This window comes from Procambarus clarkii, chromosome 8, assembly GCF_040958095.1.
Source record: "Procambarus clarkii isolate CNS0578487 chromosome 8, FALCON_Pclarkii_2.0, whole genome shotgun sequence".
NCBI classification, from domain to species: domain Eukaryota; kingdom Metazoa; phylum Arthropoda; class Malacostraca; order Decapoda; family Cambaridae; genus Procambarus; species Procambarus clarkii.
Window position 1 is genome coordinate 42,568,530 of NC_091157.1, and position 16,343 is coordinate 42,584,872.

At 47.2% G+C, this 16,343-nt stretch overlaps 1 protein-coding gene across 6 annotated transcripts in view; it reads right to left on the reverse strand.

Annotated features, from left to right (window-relative positions):
* The window catches only part of phtf (putative homeodomain transcription factor), a 97,282-nt gene that overhangs the window by 46,478 nt on the left and 34,461 nt on the right, over positions 1-16,343 (reverse strand). For 3 of the 6 annotated variants that reach the window (XM_069317672.1, XM_069317680.1, XM_045744959.2), the window contains one exon: positions 3,261-3,383. The exons of the other annotated variants lie outside the window; for them this stretch is intronic. In XM_069317672.1, coding sequence (XP_069173773.1) covers positions 3,261-3,383 — 123 coding nt within the window. The remainder of the gene's footprint in view (positions 1-3,260; positions 3,384-16,343) is intronic. 6 annotated transcript variants of the gene reach the window in all.

Consider the following 16,343-nt stretch of genomic DNA (forward strand, 5'->3'; position numbering starts at 1 on the left):
TTCGGGACAGAACTCAAGGAACAGAGGAGGAGGTGATGGGCGTGTCTGGGTCTAAGGGCTGGAAACAGTTATGAGATTGAGGAAGGACGAGGAGAGAAAGAGCGCAACACGCGAGCATAAGAGACGTTAGCATAAGGTGGGAGACAGTGACCTTGGCGCCTCTTTTCAGGAAAAGACAAACGTTCCCGGTGCTTCAAGTTGAGGACGGCTGCCTCAAGCTTGTAATGTATACACGCGCAGGAGAAGGTAGGGTGGGTCTCACCGCAATTGAGGCAGCGAGCCTGGGGAGAAGTGCACTCCAACTTAGAGTGACCTTTGTCCCCACACACAGGACAGAGACAGTACCGGAGCAGCGGAGGGTTCCATGCCCAAACCTCCAGCACTCATTACAGAGCCGAGGAGAGGGAATGTACTCCTGGACAGAGCCTGGCATCAGCAAGAATGACAGAGCGGAAGGGTCCTAGTGGAGGGGGCCGAGCGGACAGCACGCTGGACACATGACCCTGTGGTCCTGGGTTCGATCCCGGGTGCCGGTGAGAAACGATGGACAGAGTTTCTTTCAACCTATGCCCCTGTTACCTAGCAGTAAATAGGTACCTGGGAGTTAGTCAGCTGTCATGGGCTGCTTCCTGGGGGTGGAGGCCTGGTCGAGGACTGGGCCGCAGGGAAAAAAAAAAAAATCAACTCAAGATAACCTTACCATCAAAAGTAATCTTCACAACCCGAAGGGGTTGACGGCGATGACCACAAGGGGGACGAATAAACGAGTCTACCTGGAGGACAGAATGGCCCTGGGCTTCGAGGATATGCCGAATATCTTGGTGACAATCCTGTAGATTCCAAACACCGGTTGCAACATGGAATGGGAGGAGAATAGTGCCAACACTGGCATTCAACTGAGCATTCTTGGAGACCCGAACAGGGGTCTCGCCAAGGCAGGATAAGGCGGCTAAGCGGGAGATTGCATCCTGAGGAGCAGCAGCAACAATACGTGTACCGAGACAGGTGGGGTTGAAGATAACAGAGACATCTACTGAATCAACAAGGTGCCTATGGAGGGAGAAATCATCAGGAGGCGTAGAATCAAGAGGGAGATCAAAATATTTGGCCCACGAAGCGGGACCAAACAAGGCTTGATACGCATCAGTATGGGAAGGAATCGAGCGAGTGTAGCCGTGGCGAGGACGGCGTTGAGAACCCCCAGAGAGAGAGAGAGAGAGGGGTTAAAAGGCGCAGTAGTCACAACTAGAGATTGAGCTGTGCCAGGGGACGAGGTGGTCACCACTGGGGGCTTGGGGCTCGACCCAACCACAGAGGAGGGAGGGGAGCTGAGGGGGAGTAGTTAGGAGGGTCAAAGGAGGAGCAAGGTCGGGGCCTAATGTAGCGGGGGCTACAGAGCCCGGTCTTCCAACACAGGCCGACTCGGGGGCTTGGTTGCCCACCCCACGAGCCCGAGAAGGTATAAGAGGAACATTAATTGACATACAGACGAGGAAACACTTTCATTCACGAATGTGCCCCCACACCCACCAGGGAGCCACAATTAGAGGCAGGACACCCAACAAGAGACTTATTGCCGATCTCGCTGGGGCCCTCCAGGAGTGCATTGTGTGTATACGCCCCACAAACGCCACCTTAAGAACCGTCAGTCCGTCGAGAGCGGGTTCAGTGACAAAAGGAGGATTGGCAATAAAAGGGTCCAATCGCTCGAGATGTTGGGTACTACAGTTCTACGGGTGCAAGAGTATGCCTCCTCAAACACCCAGGCATCAAAACAAAAGAAGGCCGAAAGAATGATCAAAACAGGCAAAAGGTCAGCGGGATATGACAATTTGAAAGGAGAAGAGGGGGAGAAAAATGAAACACGAGGAAAAGGAAAAGATGTCTGGCACAATTGGTAAAGACAGCAGCAGGAAAATAAGGCTGCAAAAAGACAGAGGACTGACCCATGGAGCATCACACTCCGGCAGCCACCCACTAAGCCCCCCTCACGGCGACAACGGGCCAGACTGGGAGGGGGAAAATCATCTTAAGATAACCCATGGCCCTGTCCTCGACCAGGCCGTCGTCCCTTCACCTTCTAGTGTGTGGTCTGGTCAACATCTTGGGTACCTATTTACTAAGTGAACAGAGACATTAAGTGAAAAGAAACATGCCAAACCATTTATGTACTGCCTGGGAATGTAACCTAGAATCCTCAATTGTGAGTTAAGAACAAAACCAGTTGTACTAATAGACTGGGTGGATCATTTTCAGAGTTGTTTCTGTAATACTTGTTGTCCATTTTGCTTAACTATCTTTCTGGGGGTTTGTTTCTCTGGTGAGGGTAATCATGAATTCCCTGCTCCCCGTGAGACAGTGAGAACCAGATTTTGGCCTCTGGTCTCTGGTAGGAGAGCAAGTGTGTCTTATAGGTGTGGAACTATCTCAATGTAGCAAGCAACAGGGCTGCCTGTGCTCCTAAGGTTTCCCAATGTCATGAAAATGGTAAAATTAAAAGTGTCCTTTGCTAATCTATCAGAGGACCCAAATCACTTTCGTGAGCCGCTTACATTTTCAAGTACAACAATTTTTGGCCTTATGTAACGCATACGATCGAAATGCGATGCTCTTTGTAAGAGGACTGGTTGAACAGGGAGCCATCATTCTCCCCTCCAGAAATGGATCGTAGGACTTCAAAAAGTTTATGCTTGTATTACTGAATTAGTCCAAATGGCATTAAAAAAATGGAAAAGTAGTAGAGATTCCAACTCAACCTGCCCAAAGCATAAATAATCCTAGGCCTAACATATGCTATCTTCGGCCTCAAAGTACATTTACTATACTAGGCCTAGGAATGTTTAAGTTTGGTTTAGATTTTCAAGTTTCTGCAAAGTTAACAGTACAAAATGTGAACATTGCTAGCTGCAATAGTCCATTTTGTAAGCTCGACCAAATAGTTCCAATAAGTACTATCATTTTAGGATGAGGTATTGGTTCCAACAAACTATTATGCCAAACATCCACAAAGTATTAATCAAGAGATTCACTACTAGATGAAAATGATTTGAGATTACCTGAAATTAAAAAGTAATGCCATAAAGAATTGCAACTAATAACCTAATTTTGAATGTTTATAATACAGATGGCTATTTATGTAAAATTATGTACAAAAAAAAATAAAAAATAAAAAAATTGTAAAATAACCTTGAAAGCAAAATCAAGAACAGAGAGTGCAAGGACAGCCAACATAAACAAAAAACTGTAAAAGTATATTCTACCTATGTCATTGGTGCCGCATTCCCTCTGGGAACTCCCCATCCTTGAAGGGGTGGCCACATGTATATTCTTCCCCAGACATTCAAATGCCTTCAAGTGTTTATTAAAGACTCTTGAATGAGCACCTGAAACATTTGTTAAAGATTCTACATGCTGGCTTGGCAAGCATAAAGGTGAAGCAGCGCCCATCTGCTTACACCAAGAAACAAGAATGTACAAAAAATTAGGCTGTCCTCGGCAAGCACATGCAAGTGAGATTATAAAAAAAAGAGACATGAAAAGACAGAATGGTTCAAGTATGCTGAAAAAATAATAGAGAATTGTGAGAGTAAGCTGTATTGACAGCACATAATGTGAAGGTGACGATAATGCAGCAGATTTACCAATTGTCATTGATGTACCCGTATAAAAGTTGTACAGAATAAAAGGGCTACTGCCCTCATCCTTCCCTCCCAGTTGAAATTACTATATCACATTCCTAGATAATAATGTTAATAATAATTCATTGTGTCAGGGGACAGGCAGCCAGTTTATACATATAATATGTATAAACATACTTATATCAATGGCTTATATCAATGTTCCCCACCCCCACACACATGGTCAAATTACTGACCCTCCCCAGGATGCAAACCCACAACACGCTAACTCCTAGATACCTATTTACTGTTAAGTGGACAGGTGCACGAGATGAAAGGAAATGCACCCAACCATTTCAGTGCTACCCAGGATTTGAATCTTGAATTCTCTATTGTGAGTCTAGAACGAAACCGACTGTAATACCGAGACTCTGTTGATATTGCTGACATTCCATGATATTAACTAACCCCAGTCAATATCTTATATGAGCCAATACAAAAATATAATGACTTTCTGGTCTCCTAAAATATTTTACAGTTGTTGGAGCTGCCACCGTGAGGAACTGTATCAAATACTTGCTAGTAGTCTAGGAAGATGCAGACTACTAATCAATTCTTCACTTATCTTATTTGGGTCCTCCTGTCATAGAATTCAGCCAAGTTTCTTAAGCATGATTTTCTCTCTCTGTCTCAAGCTGTGTTGTGCCTGTTATAAAATTGACTTCCCCAAATGTTCTACAATCCTTTTCACTGATGATTTGTTTTCAGCATTCTGCCTGGAATGCATGTTAATGACACTGATCTGTAGTTTAGTGCTTCATATCTGTCCCTTATCTTGAATACTCATACTACATTTGCCTTTATTTTTCCAGATTTCCAATAGCTCTCCTGTCTCTAGTGGTGTTGAACACTTTAGTTAATGGGTAACACAAGATCTCATCAGCTTCCTTCAGTGATTTTCCTATGGTGATATCTGATCATGGTTGTTGTGGTGTCCATACAAGACTTGTACTATACAGAACTTAACATGTACAGTATAATTTGTGAGTTTTTTTTTAGTGGCCAAGTACTACTGATACTGGACATGTCCAATCCATGTGTGGCATTATATCTTGTTACTCAAGGTATTGCATCCATTATTCATGTAATAGTAAATTACTTATGAGTAGAAAATATATCTGTTAGCAAGAGTTCTTTGACTAGATCAGATAGGAGGAGGAAGACATATCTTAACCCTTAAACTGTGCAAAACATCATATGATGTGTGACATTGAAGAGGGCATAATTCAAAAAAATAATTGAATTATGTAAAAATTACTTAAAAATGTTAAATCTCCAACTTATTGGCTTCAGCTTCGTGAAACTTTCATAAAAATATTTTCAGAAATTGATTTTAGGATGAATATTTAAAAAAAAAAAAAAAAAAATTGTTTTGTTGATAAAGAGAACGGCTCCTATTAACTGGAACTGATGGATAATGCAATAATAAAGAGATGCAAGCACCTGTCCGACACACAAAGAAGAATAGTAGTAAGAAGTGTCCACAAAGTGGATATACAGCTTGGTGCCTTTATAGCATTGCTGAGTATTACATAATAACACAAATAATGAGTAATTTTGTTATTATGATCTATTTTGTTACTGTATATATCATATAAATACACTTGCCAAATTTTAATCAGAAAGTAATCAGTTACTTTCAACCATGTCAAAAAAAATATTTTTATTTGGGATTTTTTTTTCCTCCTTTGTTTATTTTGAATTTATTTTAACCTTTACATCCTGGAGAATGCATACTCATCCCAAACTATGTGAAGCAAGAATTAAATTGGTCAACAAATAAATTAAGTTACAACTCAGAACTTAGGACTTTGAATTTTTTTTGGATGATTTTTTTTTTACAGATTTCAAACTATTTTCCTTGTTTCTTTAGGTTGTTTTGATGATCAGGGACCAGATTAGGGCTTTTTTACTTATATAACGTATACCCTAAATATATTCCCTAAATCATTATTATAATAATCCCTATATTTTTTTTGGGGGGGGGAGGTTAATTTTTCTGGACTTCATTTCTACACACATTGACCTACAACTTTCACATACTTGAGTACAAATGCCAAACAATATTTATTACAACATACAAGTAAATTTATGAATTAGAACTGCCTTATTCATTGTTGATAACTTCAACTTCAATTATATCTACAACTAGAGTTTCAACTTACTTCAGTATCCAAAAATCTAGTTTCTGACCGATTCTCACCATTTTTACATACAGTGTGCACAGCTGTCTGTTCTACAATCCCTATAAAATTGATTTGTTTACACTCTCTAAACGTTTGGAGTTATAAATTTTTATTGTCTAAATTTGCACATATTTTAAATGCCACATTGACAATTTTTTTACAGTAAACTATACTGAAAACCTATATTCTAAATATATCAAAATGAAGATCACATGCTATTCTGAGAGCATAATAACACCAAATGAACAGTTGGTGATATTTTTATATTTTTGCAGCTGATTTCAAAATCTGAAGTTTTCAATATTCAATTTTATAATTTTTTTTATTTTCTTGTTTTTCAAGTTACAATGGTATCATTTAGACAAAGTTGGAGCATTTTCCTAGTAGATTATTCACAAAACATTTGAAAGAGTTTTAGAAATTTTAAAAACTGAGTTCAACGTCACACACCATATGAGGTTTTGCACAGTTTAAGGTTAACAGACAAAAATCCTAAAATAATGGAATAAGTGATGACTGTTGTGGGAGTGAGTTGCCTGGCAAAATAGTGTGGTGTTGGCACAAGCACTGTTTCTGAAACAAAAAAGCAGAAAGTACAGATCTTAGAATTTATATATTGCCAGAAGAGAGAATTCTGGTGGCAAAGATTGATGAAAAAATGCTCAGGGGCTAAAATTTTGATGCGTTGTATCAGGCAGCATACAAGGATGAGGATGATCTATCCAAAAAAAATCTAATAATTTTATATTAAAAATACCTGTTTATTGTCTCTAAACATGCACAAACATGTCTTCTATCATTTATGGTAAGATACAAAAATATTTAGTGAAAGATAATAAAAATGCAAAGAATGCTAAAATTTAAAATATCTGTAAGATCAGGGAACAAGCTTTGGAACCAATTTATATGGATTGTCAAGGTTGTACTGAAGAAAATTAAGCTCTCTAACCCTATATTTTCATGACACTAGGGAACATAAATGTTTTGTTTATGGGTATTGAAAGAGCTAGTCAAAATGCTGTTCAGGCATAGAGTAAAAACAAGGCTTTGAACCTTAGTGAAAAGCTTATTTATAATTTGAATCATTCAGCTGGTCCATCATGCAAGATCCAAGTGTGTCCTTGGACATGAATTGAGCAATCAAACAAGTGCAATATTACATCAAGGCATAACAGGGAATTTTCAAGCATTCATTAGGGATCATAATGTGTGAAGGAGTCACTGGCATCCAGACTAGAAATAATTATCTGAAAGATATAAAAAATTCCAAGCCATTCCAAGCTCTGGTTTGTTATTACAAGTAATTGCAAAACAAAAGCTTACACAAACTATTTACTGGGCTGCCAAGTTTAAACCTGCCACCAGGTGCCAGCACCTCACTCAACCTGGTGTTCACTGACCCAAGCCAGTTCACATACAACCTGGTAAGCCATGAAACCTGTACCCAGGCCTGAAAAAAGAAAAGACAGGGATCGAGAGCAAGTGAACAGTATGGCTAAAAATGGAGCATTTCAGGAGCTTCAAAGCCTTATTTCTGAGCTCTTGCATTTGGTAGTTCCTTCACATAATAAGTCTAAAATTAAAAGATGAAAACAAAAATTGAGTAATACTCGCTTGGAATATATTACAATTAGTATAGGATGCCACAGATGGGAGAATTACCAGATATCTGGAAAAAGGCAAATGTAGTTCCAATATTCAAGAAAAGACAGATATGAAGTGCTCAACTATACAACCAGTGGTATTGACTTGCATGCGTCGCTCATTCATGCCGACTCCACCCTCGATCCGATAAGACTCGAGCTGAACCAGAACCCAAAGCAACAGCTGAACCGGTTGAGGTACAGGGAACCAAACCTTGACCAGTCCTGCCAAAAAGCGTCTACCGCGATGGCAGTGCAGTCAGGGAAGAGTGCCACATATATGGGGAGACGCCTTGACCACACCGACACAAAGAGGTCACTTCCAGGGGCCCGAACGTCTAGCAGGGCCAACTGAACGAGTCGGCTTCAATCATCCATTCCGTAGACAGGGGACTGAACCACGACAGGCTGTCTGCCAGAACATTGGACACTCCCTGGATATGAACTGCATGGAGCTAAACCCTGAGAACTCAACAGAAGCGCCACTCTAAGTGACCAGCCACAAAGAGCCATGGATTGCAGAGATCCCCCGCGGTTCAGGCAATGAATCACTGGAATGCAGTTCGAATGTAGCCGGATCATAGAGTCCCGAGCGAGCCAAATTCGATGAAGCATAAGCCAAACTGCTACAAAATCCCGCACCGTACTGTGAGCCCGATGGAAGGATGGAGCCCACTGCCCCATGGCCAGCCTGGTAAGCACAGGACACAAAGCCCCAGCCAAGAGACGAGGAGTCCGTAAACACATCAAGTGAGAGCTCAGGTAGGTGCCAAGGCGTTGAACCACGAAAAACCCAAAGAGGAAACCGGCGATGCAATGCCCATGGAGGTCAAACCCAGCGATTGAGAGAGAGGCTTCTGGTCCTTAAAGGAACCAGAACAGATGCCGCAACCAAACCCGACCCAGCGGGTAAACAATCACAGCGAAGTTCAGACTTCCACACAGCTGCTCGAGCAAATGCTGAGTGACCCAGGACATCCCCAGAAACAGCTGAAGGCGGGATCACAGCCGCAGCAATGCCTCCAGAGGAAGACATGGAAGCAGTCCGAGAGTCCCAAACAAGACCCAGCCAGGGCCGAACCTGGGACGGAACCAAATGGTATCTCCTCCAGTTCACTAAGAACCCGAATCCGGTGAACTAGGAGAGAACCACCCCTCTGGCGAGCAGACAACCTGACTGGCTGGGAGCCCACACCAACCAGCCGTCGAGGTGGGCCAACACCCAAATACCTAGCAGATAAAGATAGGCCACCACGAACCGGGCAAGACGCGAAAACGCGAGATGCCAGAAGCTGGCCAAAGGAAAGGCAATCAAGACGAGAAGCAAGCTGCTCCACCAAGAAAATTAACCAATCCCTGAACCCCGGAGGAAGCAGGACACGCCAACACACAATCCGAAAGGCCAGACACACCACCCAATAACCCGGCCCCAAAAGAAGCCAGAACTGGGACACGAATCGCCCAGAAGAAAGCCAGCAGTACAGACAGGACAAAACCAGAATGAACTGAAGACCCACACACGGAACTGGAACAAGATGACCCAATGTAAGGAAGAGGAAGAAGCTTGCCCCGTCAGCTCCTAACCCCCCAGAGAAGGAGGAGCCGCCCAACACCACCACAAGCTGGAGGACAACCCGAAATGTGGGACCAAGCCTGGGCAAACAGAACAAGACTCCCCCCCCCCCCCCCCAGCTCCTCACCAACGGGACAACCCGCAAAGGGACCGGCACCCTCTGAGAGAAAAAAACAAAAGATGTATAAGAAATGCAAGAAGCCGACTTGCAAGCAGAGCGATCATCGCGCTGACCAGACAAAGATGGCTCTGGATAAAGCACTGGCACAAAAGCAGCACCAAAGGCCCACCGCTCAAAGGCACTTCTTATTTAGCACAGGAGGTAACTACCAAGGACCACCTGAACCTCCAAAGGGGAACCCAAGAGGAAGGAAACCTCCGGAACGAAACTGAAAAGCACAAAGGAACCCGGGGTGAGCCCATACTACTACATTTGCCAGCAGAAACGCACCACAGGAGCCAAACACAAGACCCAGACAAAAACCCCTGACGAAAATAGCCAGAAACAGACCAAAAACCGAGGGTCAAAATCCGTGGGAGCAAGCAGATTAAACAGGAATGGACACTGGGTCCAGAACCCAAACACAGACAGAAAAACACAAAATTAGGCAAAAAATAAAACACATAAATGTTCCCAGAGAAACAGAAAGGGCAAAACGTCCCAAAAGAAAGAACAAAACAGAGACACTGCAACGGGAGGAGAAAAAACTCCAGACGGAGGGAAAAAAAATGCCCCCAAAACACAAGAGGCACAGGCACATGCAAACAGGAACCAGGTACATGTAAACAAACCGCAGCATCACCCTGGCAGCCATGTGGGGAAGCACCCACAGAAAAGAAAATGTCCACCACAATAAAGGGAGATGCAGCCGATGCAAGGGAGCTGAAATCACGACAGCAAATGGGGGAAATACAGAGCAGACGGGAGGAGGGACAAAAACCTGACATCCTAGTGACGATTGAGAATTTTTGGGGCCAATCATCGCTGGGGTGTCAGGTTTCCTGATAAATTTCCCAGTCACCGCTGGGTCTTCAGTTTTCTTTATAAATTTCCCAGTCACTCATAGACTGTCGGGTTTCCTGATAAATTTTGGCTATTCCTCGCTGGGTCTTTGGGTTTCCTGATAAATTTCCTAGTTTCCGATTTGGAGTTAAAGGTTTCTTATGGCAGAAATTGAAAATAATTTCAGAGATCATAGAATTTTAAGAAAATCTTCTAGAAAAATTCAGTGTCAAAGTTCGCTCCCGTCTTACTGAAAATAAATTACGGTCATTTTTTTTTTTTTTTTTTTTTTTGAAAATCACTCATTTGGAGTTAAGGGTTTCTTATGGGGAAAATTCAGACCAAAAATCACTGATACGTTCTTAAAGAGTTCTTATGGGAAAAATTCTAAATGTTTCAGAGTTCAGTTTTATGAAAATATTTCAGAGTTCATATGATCATAGAATTTTATTCAACACCTTAACTGCAGCCAGCCGAGTATTCTCGGTCGGCGGGAAACTGCACCAACCGAGAAAAAACCAGCGTTGAATGTAATGAAACGCCATTTTCTGGGTGGGCCCCGGAGGCTCCCTGGAGCTTATCGGGCTAATGTGTGTTATGTTAGACCGGGACATTAGCTAAGGAGTTCAGACCTACCAGGGACCAGCGCCAGAACCTGGCCCCTTCAGAGAGGTTTCAGGGAGCAATGGCCCTGGAAAACCCCATATGGTTGGGGGTTTTCCTTATCTGCCATCGACCGGGGTTAGGCACCCAGAAAGGTAGGCGTAACAAAACAAACCCCACATGGTAAGAAACTACAACAAAAACCGAACAGAGAGGTAGAAAACTCCCTACAATCCCAAGGAAACAAGCAAACAAGCAAACATCACACTTTACTGCCGCGCCGATCGTCCGCGCAGCCCTCCCCACCCCGGGAGGGGGAGGGGGGAGCCCCGGACCTACCGCGCCGGCTGCCAAGCTCCAGTTCGGAAGCTAAGCTTCAACCAACGCGAAAAAACCGCCGACCGGTGGGAGGGAGGGTTTCCAGGGAGCCTCCGGGGCTCACCCAGAAAATGGCGTTTCATTACATTCAACGCTGGTTTTCTGTGGGGAGCCCCTACGGCTCCCTGGAGCTTCATACCCAAAGAGAAGGAAAAGAAAGGGCTAACCCGGGAGGCGGCCGCCACAAACTCTGCAACGCAAAGCCAAGACAACCGGTCGCAAACCTGCGACCCAAGGCAACAAGAACGCCCAAGAACAGACGCACATATGGATGGGCGGCCAAAAACCTGTGCGACCCACAATTCCCTGCGCCCGAAATGAGCCCGAGACGTCACCAACACAGCAGCAATTGCTGCAAACGTCTGAACAGCACGGGCGCAAAGACAGACCGCAGTAAGAAGGAAAACACTGCGGACGACCCGGGAGACCCGAGCCCTGAAAACAGGGAACGAAGGAACCGGATCAACCACAGCGCATCCCCAGGCACGGTACGCCGGCAACAGCAAAAAGCACAACTGGACAACACAGGACGCACCCCCTGGCCAAACCAAACAAGTACCAATACCCCAAGAACCCCTCCGGAAAGCAGCCGTCTCGACCGTCGCCAGGACAGAGAAAGGCTGCACACCAATAAAGCTACCACCAGTACCAAAGAGGAGGAAACTGAAACCGAAGGGACTACCACAAACTGAGGGGAAGAGAAGAAGGCACCCTGAACAAGGACCAGGATGGCTCAGGCGACCCATGAGCAGGCCGGAGGGGAAACAAAACGCGAGAAGACGTAATAAACGTCATACAGTCTCCAAGACGAAGCTCGCAGGTGGGACACCGTCAACAAAGCCACCTGAACACCATAGAGATGGCGATACCTGCGTCAAAATACCAGACGCGAAGAGCCAAAGAGAAGGCCGAACCAGTCACGGACAGGACCGATTCGGCCTGCTGAAAGAGGCGAAGCCTCAGGAAAAACGCCCCGGGTACGGACACCTATCAAGCAGCGTCTGAAAAGAAGGCCGGGCCGGCCACAGTGGAACCATAAGGACTGTTCTCGTGGGAATGGGCTGCAACTGAGCCAGAACCCGAAGCAACAGCTGGACCGGGAGAAGAGGTACAGGTACCCCCCACCTCGACCAGGCCTGCCGAAAGCCTCCACCGTGAAGTCCTCGCAGGTGGGAAGGGCGCCACAAAACGGGCGACGCCTAGACCACGCCGACCCGAAGACGTCCATGGCCAGGAGTCCATAAGCCCAACAGAGCCAACAAAACGAATCGGCGACGACTGGCCAACCCACGAAGAGGAATGAACCGAGACGGCTGTCCACCAGGACGCAGGACACACCCCGGACACGAACCACACGGTTAACCAAACCCCCTGTGGTTCCGGCAAGAACCACCAGAGAACAGTCCAAACAGAGCTGAATGGTAGAGTACCTAGTGACCCAAACCCTCCGAAGCGCAAACCAGACAGCCATGAACACCTGAACCGGGCTGTGAGCCCGACGGACAGACAGACTCCATCAACCTCGGCCGACCTGGTGAGCACTGGTCACAAAGCCCCAGCCGAGAGACGACCCGTCCGTGAACACATCGAGCAAAGGCTCGGGGAGCCGCCAAGGCACGGAACCCCGAAAACCCCAAAGAGGAAGCTGGTGACGCAGCACCAACACCAGATCCCCAGAGGAACCCAAGGAATGCAAGAGGCGGAAGTGGAGTCTCCGTAGGAACCAACCGACGCCGGAGCCAAACCCGACTCCGCGGGCAGACAAGCACGCCGAAGTGCAAACTCCCGCACAACCGCCCAAGCAACCGCTGAGCAACCCGGGACCCCCTCCTGAACAGACAAAGGCGGGACCACAGCCACAGTAACACTTCTGGAGGGAAGACAATGAGGGGCCCAAGAGCCTGAAACAAGGCCCAGGTCCGAACCCGGGACGGAAACAGAAGGTAAAACCTCCAGATCACCAGGAAACCAAACCCAGCGATCTGGAAAGAACCAACCCCTGGCGAGCAGACAAGCGGACTGACTGGGAGCCCACTCCAGCCAGTCGTCGAGGTAGGGCAGACACCGAATCTCAGACGCAGACAGGGCACTAAGATCCGGTAAAGATGCAAAGAGTATACAAAGTGCCCTTCACAAAATAGGGAATGCAATAAAAACAGCAAACCTGAAGCCCCACCACCAAAGCATTGTATGACAATCATATGAAGACATATTATGACATATGACAATCATTATATGACTATGACAATTATAATCAAAGCATTATATGACAGAGTGCTGGGAAGATGGGACACCACGAGAGTAGCTCTCATCCTGTAACTACACTTAGGTAAGTACACATAGGTAAATACCAACCATGCTAGCCCCAGAAAAACTGGAGAGGAACGTGCCAAGAAGTGACCTGGAGGTCCAGGCCCACCATCCATGCACCCTGCCCTAACAGAATCCGAACAGGAGACAACAGTTCTCCGAGCAGGGCAGAGGATCCAGGGCGCAGACGGAAGTAGTCCAGAAGAACTGCAGACTGGAAAAGCTCACGACTGCAAAGAGCAGACGGGAAAAGCTCATGACTGCAAAGAGCAGACGGGAAGCCCAGAAGGATGGGGCGGATCGACCACGCCCCACGCACCCACGAAGAGGAAATGACGAAGCGCAGGGAAGAAGCCCACCCCGCCAGCTCTGAACCCCCCCCAAGGGGGAGAAGCCGTCCTCCAACGCCAGCAAGGCCGGAAGACAACCCAAAGCGCCCACCAACAGCGGGACCAAGCGAGAGGCAACAGAGCAAGCTGCTCCCCCAGCGCCCAGTCAACAGAGAAGGGAACAGAACCCCTTCAGAAAGAAAAAGTACACTACCGAAGTCATGAGGAGAGACTACGGGAATGAAACCACACTTCGCTGGAAGAGGAAGTGAGGGGAGACCTGATCACCACATACAAGATACCCAAGGGAATCGACAGGGTTGAGAAGGACAGGCTATGTAACACAAGGGGCACACGCACTAGGGGACACAGGTGGAAACTGAGTACCCAAAAGAGCCACAGATAGAATTAAAGTTTTTTTTTTTTTTTTTTTTTTTTTTTTTGAGTGTCAGAATGGGAACGGGAAAGCACTAAGAAGTAATGTGGCGACTCCTCACACAAGTAACGAGGCTGACCCCCATACACTGTCACATGTAGACATGACAGAGCCCAAGAGGCACAGGAACCGATACACCTGTTGACGGACGGTTGAGAGGCAGGACCAAGGAGCCAGAGCTCAACCCCCACAAGCACAACTAGGTGAGGACATATATTGCAAAAGCACAAGCCGCCGACTAGGGGCAAAGAGCACTACGCCGGCCAGGCAAAAAAGGCACAAAACTGCATCAAAAGGCCCACCTCGACAGCAAAACCACAAAGTCCCAGCACAACCACAACATGTGCCAAGACCCAAAAAGCTCAGTCTGCAAGCCAGGAAGACCCCGGAACCCCAAAAGGCAGAACCGGGTCACACGAGGAAACAAAGTCCCCTGAACCCACAAAAGGGGGCCCAAGAGGAAGAAACCTCCAGAACGAAACCAAGGAACCCAAAGGAACCCAGAATCGAACCAGGGGGAGCCCAAACCACCACATTTGCCGGCGGAGAACACCACTAAAAGGCAAAGCACAGACCCCAGCAGAACGCCCAGGGAAAACGGTCCCAACAGACCGAAAACCGAGGGGCAAGGTGTGGGAGCAAGCATACCAGCCAGGGGCACTGAGCCTAAACCCAGAGGCTCAGACCCAAATTCAACACCCAAACGTTCCCAGAGGAACAGGCAATGGCAAGAAACACCAGAAAAACCAAGAAACGACAACAGGAGAACAAAAACCCTGCAAATTTTTTGAAAACTCACCAGAGACGCTCGCTCGCACACCCAGACGCATGTAAACAAACCGCAACGCCGCCCTGGTGGCCACGCCGTGAAACCGGCAGACGAAAATGGCCGCCAGCAGGGGCTGTGACTGACGCTTAATACACAAAAACACGCCAGCAAATGTGGGAAGCTAGCAGACTGGAAGGGCGAAAAACGACGCCCAACAGCAGAAAAACCCCTGAAGGGGCAAAACCGCCCCAGAACTGCTAGCAGGCAACCCCCACAGCCCCGGGAACCAACAACAGAGGCCCCGGGGCAGAGCCGTCCTCCAAGCCCTCCGCCCTTAAAGAAAAGCAAGAGTCCATGGGAAAGGCAACAAGAAAGGGCCGCTGGTAAGACCCAGAAGCCTTGGCAGGAGGCACAGGCTCAAACCTCCGTCCCCAACCCGAACGGGGCATCCCCGAAAACCGCCCGAGTCTCTGCCGCAACTGAATCCCGCCCCGACCCCGAAACCCGCAGACGGTCCGGAGCCGGGAACATGGAGAGAAAGGGGCGAGCAGCACCTAACCAAACGGGGCGGCCACGGGCATTCGAGTGGGAAACCAACCTAGCATGTTGCAGCAACCTAACCTAGCTTGCAACATGGATGCCGCCTGTACTCTGAACAGTAATAACATCAGCAGAGTACTGGAGAACAAGCAGAGAATCACTCGCAAGACTCCGGGTCAAGGTGTCAGGGACCCAACAGGCAGCATGACGGAGGTAAAAATGGCGACTGTCACCCGGAGACAAGGGAACAGCAACCAACGATCCCGTTCAAGACGGGTTGGAACCCGGAAGACACATTCAATGGTCCCCCGAGCCCAGACAGGGGTTTCCAGGGCCCGTAGGGTAACAACTACGGGAAGCCCGGGCAAGGTGTTGCTAACCGGTTAAGAAACCCAAACATAACAAGAGGGTAGATTATAGCACTGAAAACCCCTGAGACGTGTACAAGCACGGGGGCCTAGCAGAGGGCCGCCAAACACTACCAGTGGAACTATAACCACCTTAGGCAGACCCCCACCAGGCAAGAAAATGAAAAACAAAAGAAAAACCCTGCAAAAGTACACCGTCTCCAGAGGCAACAGAAACCGGCCGCCGCTTAGGTGGCAGGCTGCGCAACACCTTGACGCCCTAACCAGCACAATACCAATCCCTACCCAGGGCCAAACAAGGGCCCCAAGCCCCAGCTGGCCCCAAGGGCGAGGCAAATGCCGAGCAGCAAGAACCTCTACGGGAATGGTTCCCGAACGCCCCAGGGAAGATAACCCTGTAACGCAAGGGCAGTACTCACAGGGCGCTTAGGGAAGTCAGCCACTAAGCACATGCAGCCCCGGCACTGATGAAGTACTCCTGGCCACCGCACACCACAACACACGGCAGTGAACGCCACACAAGGCAAA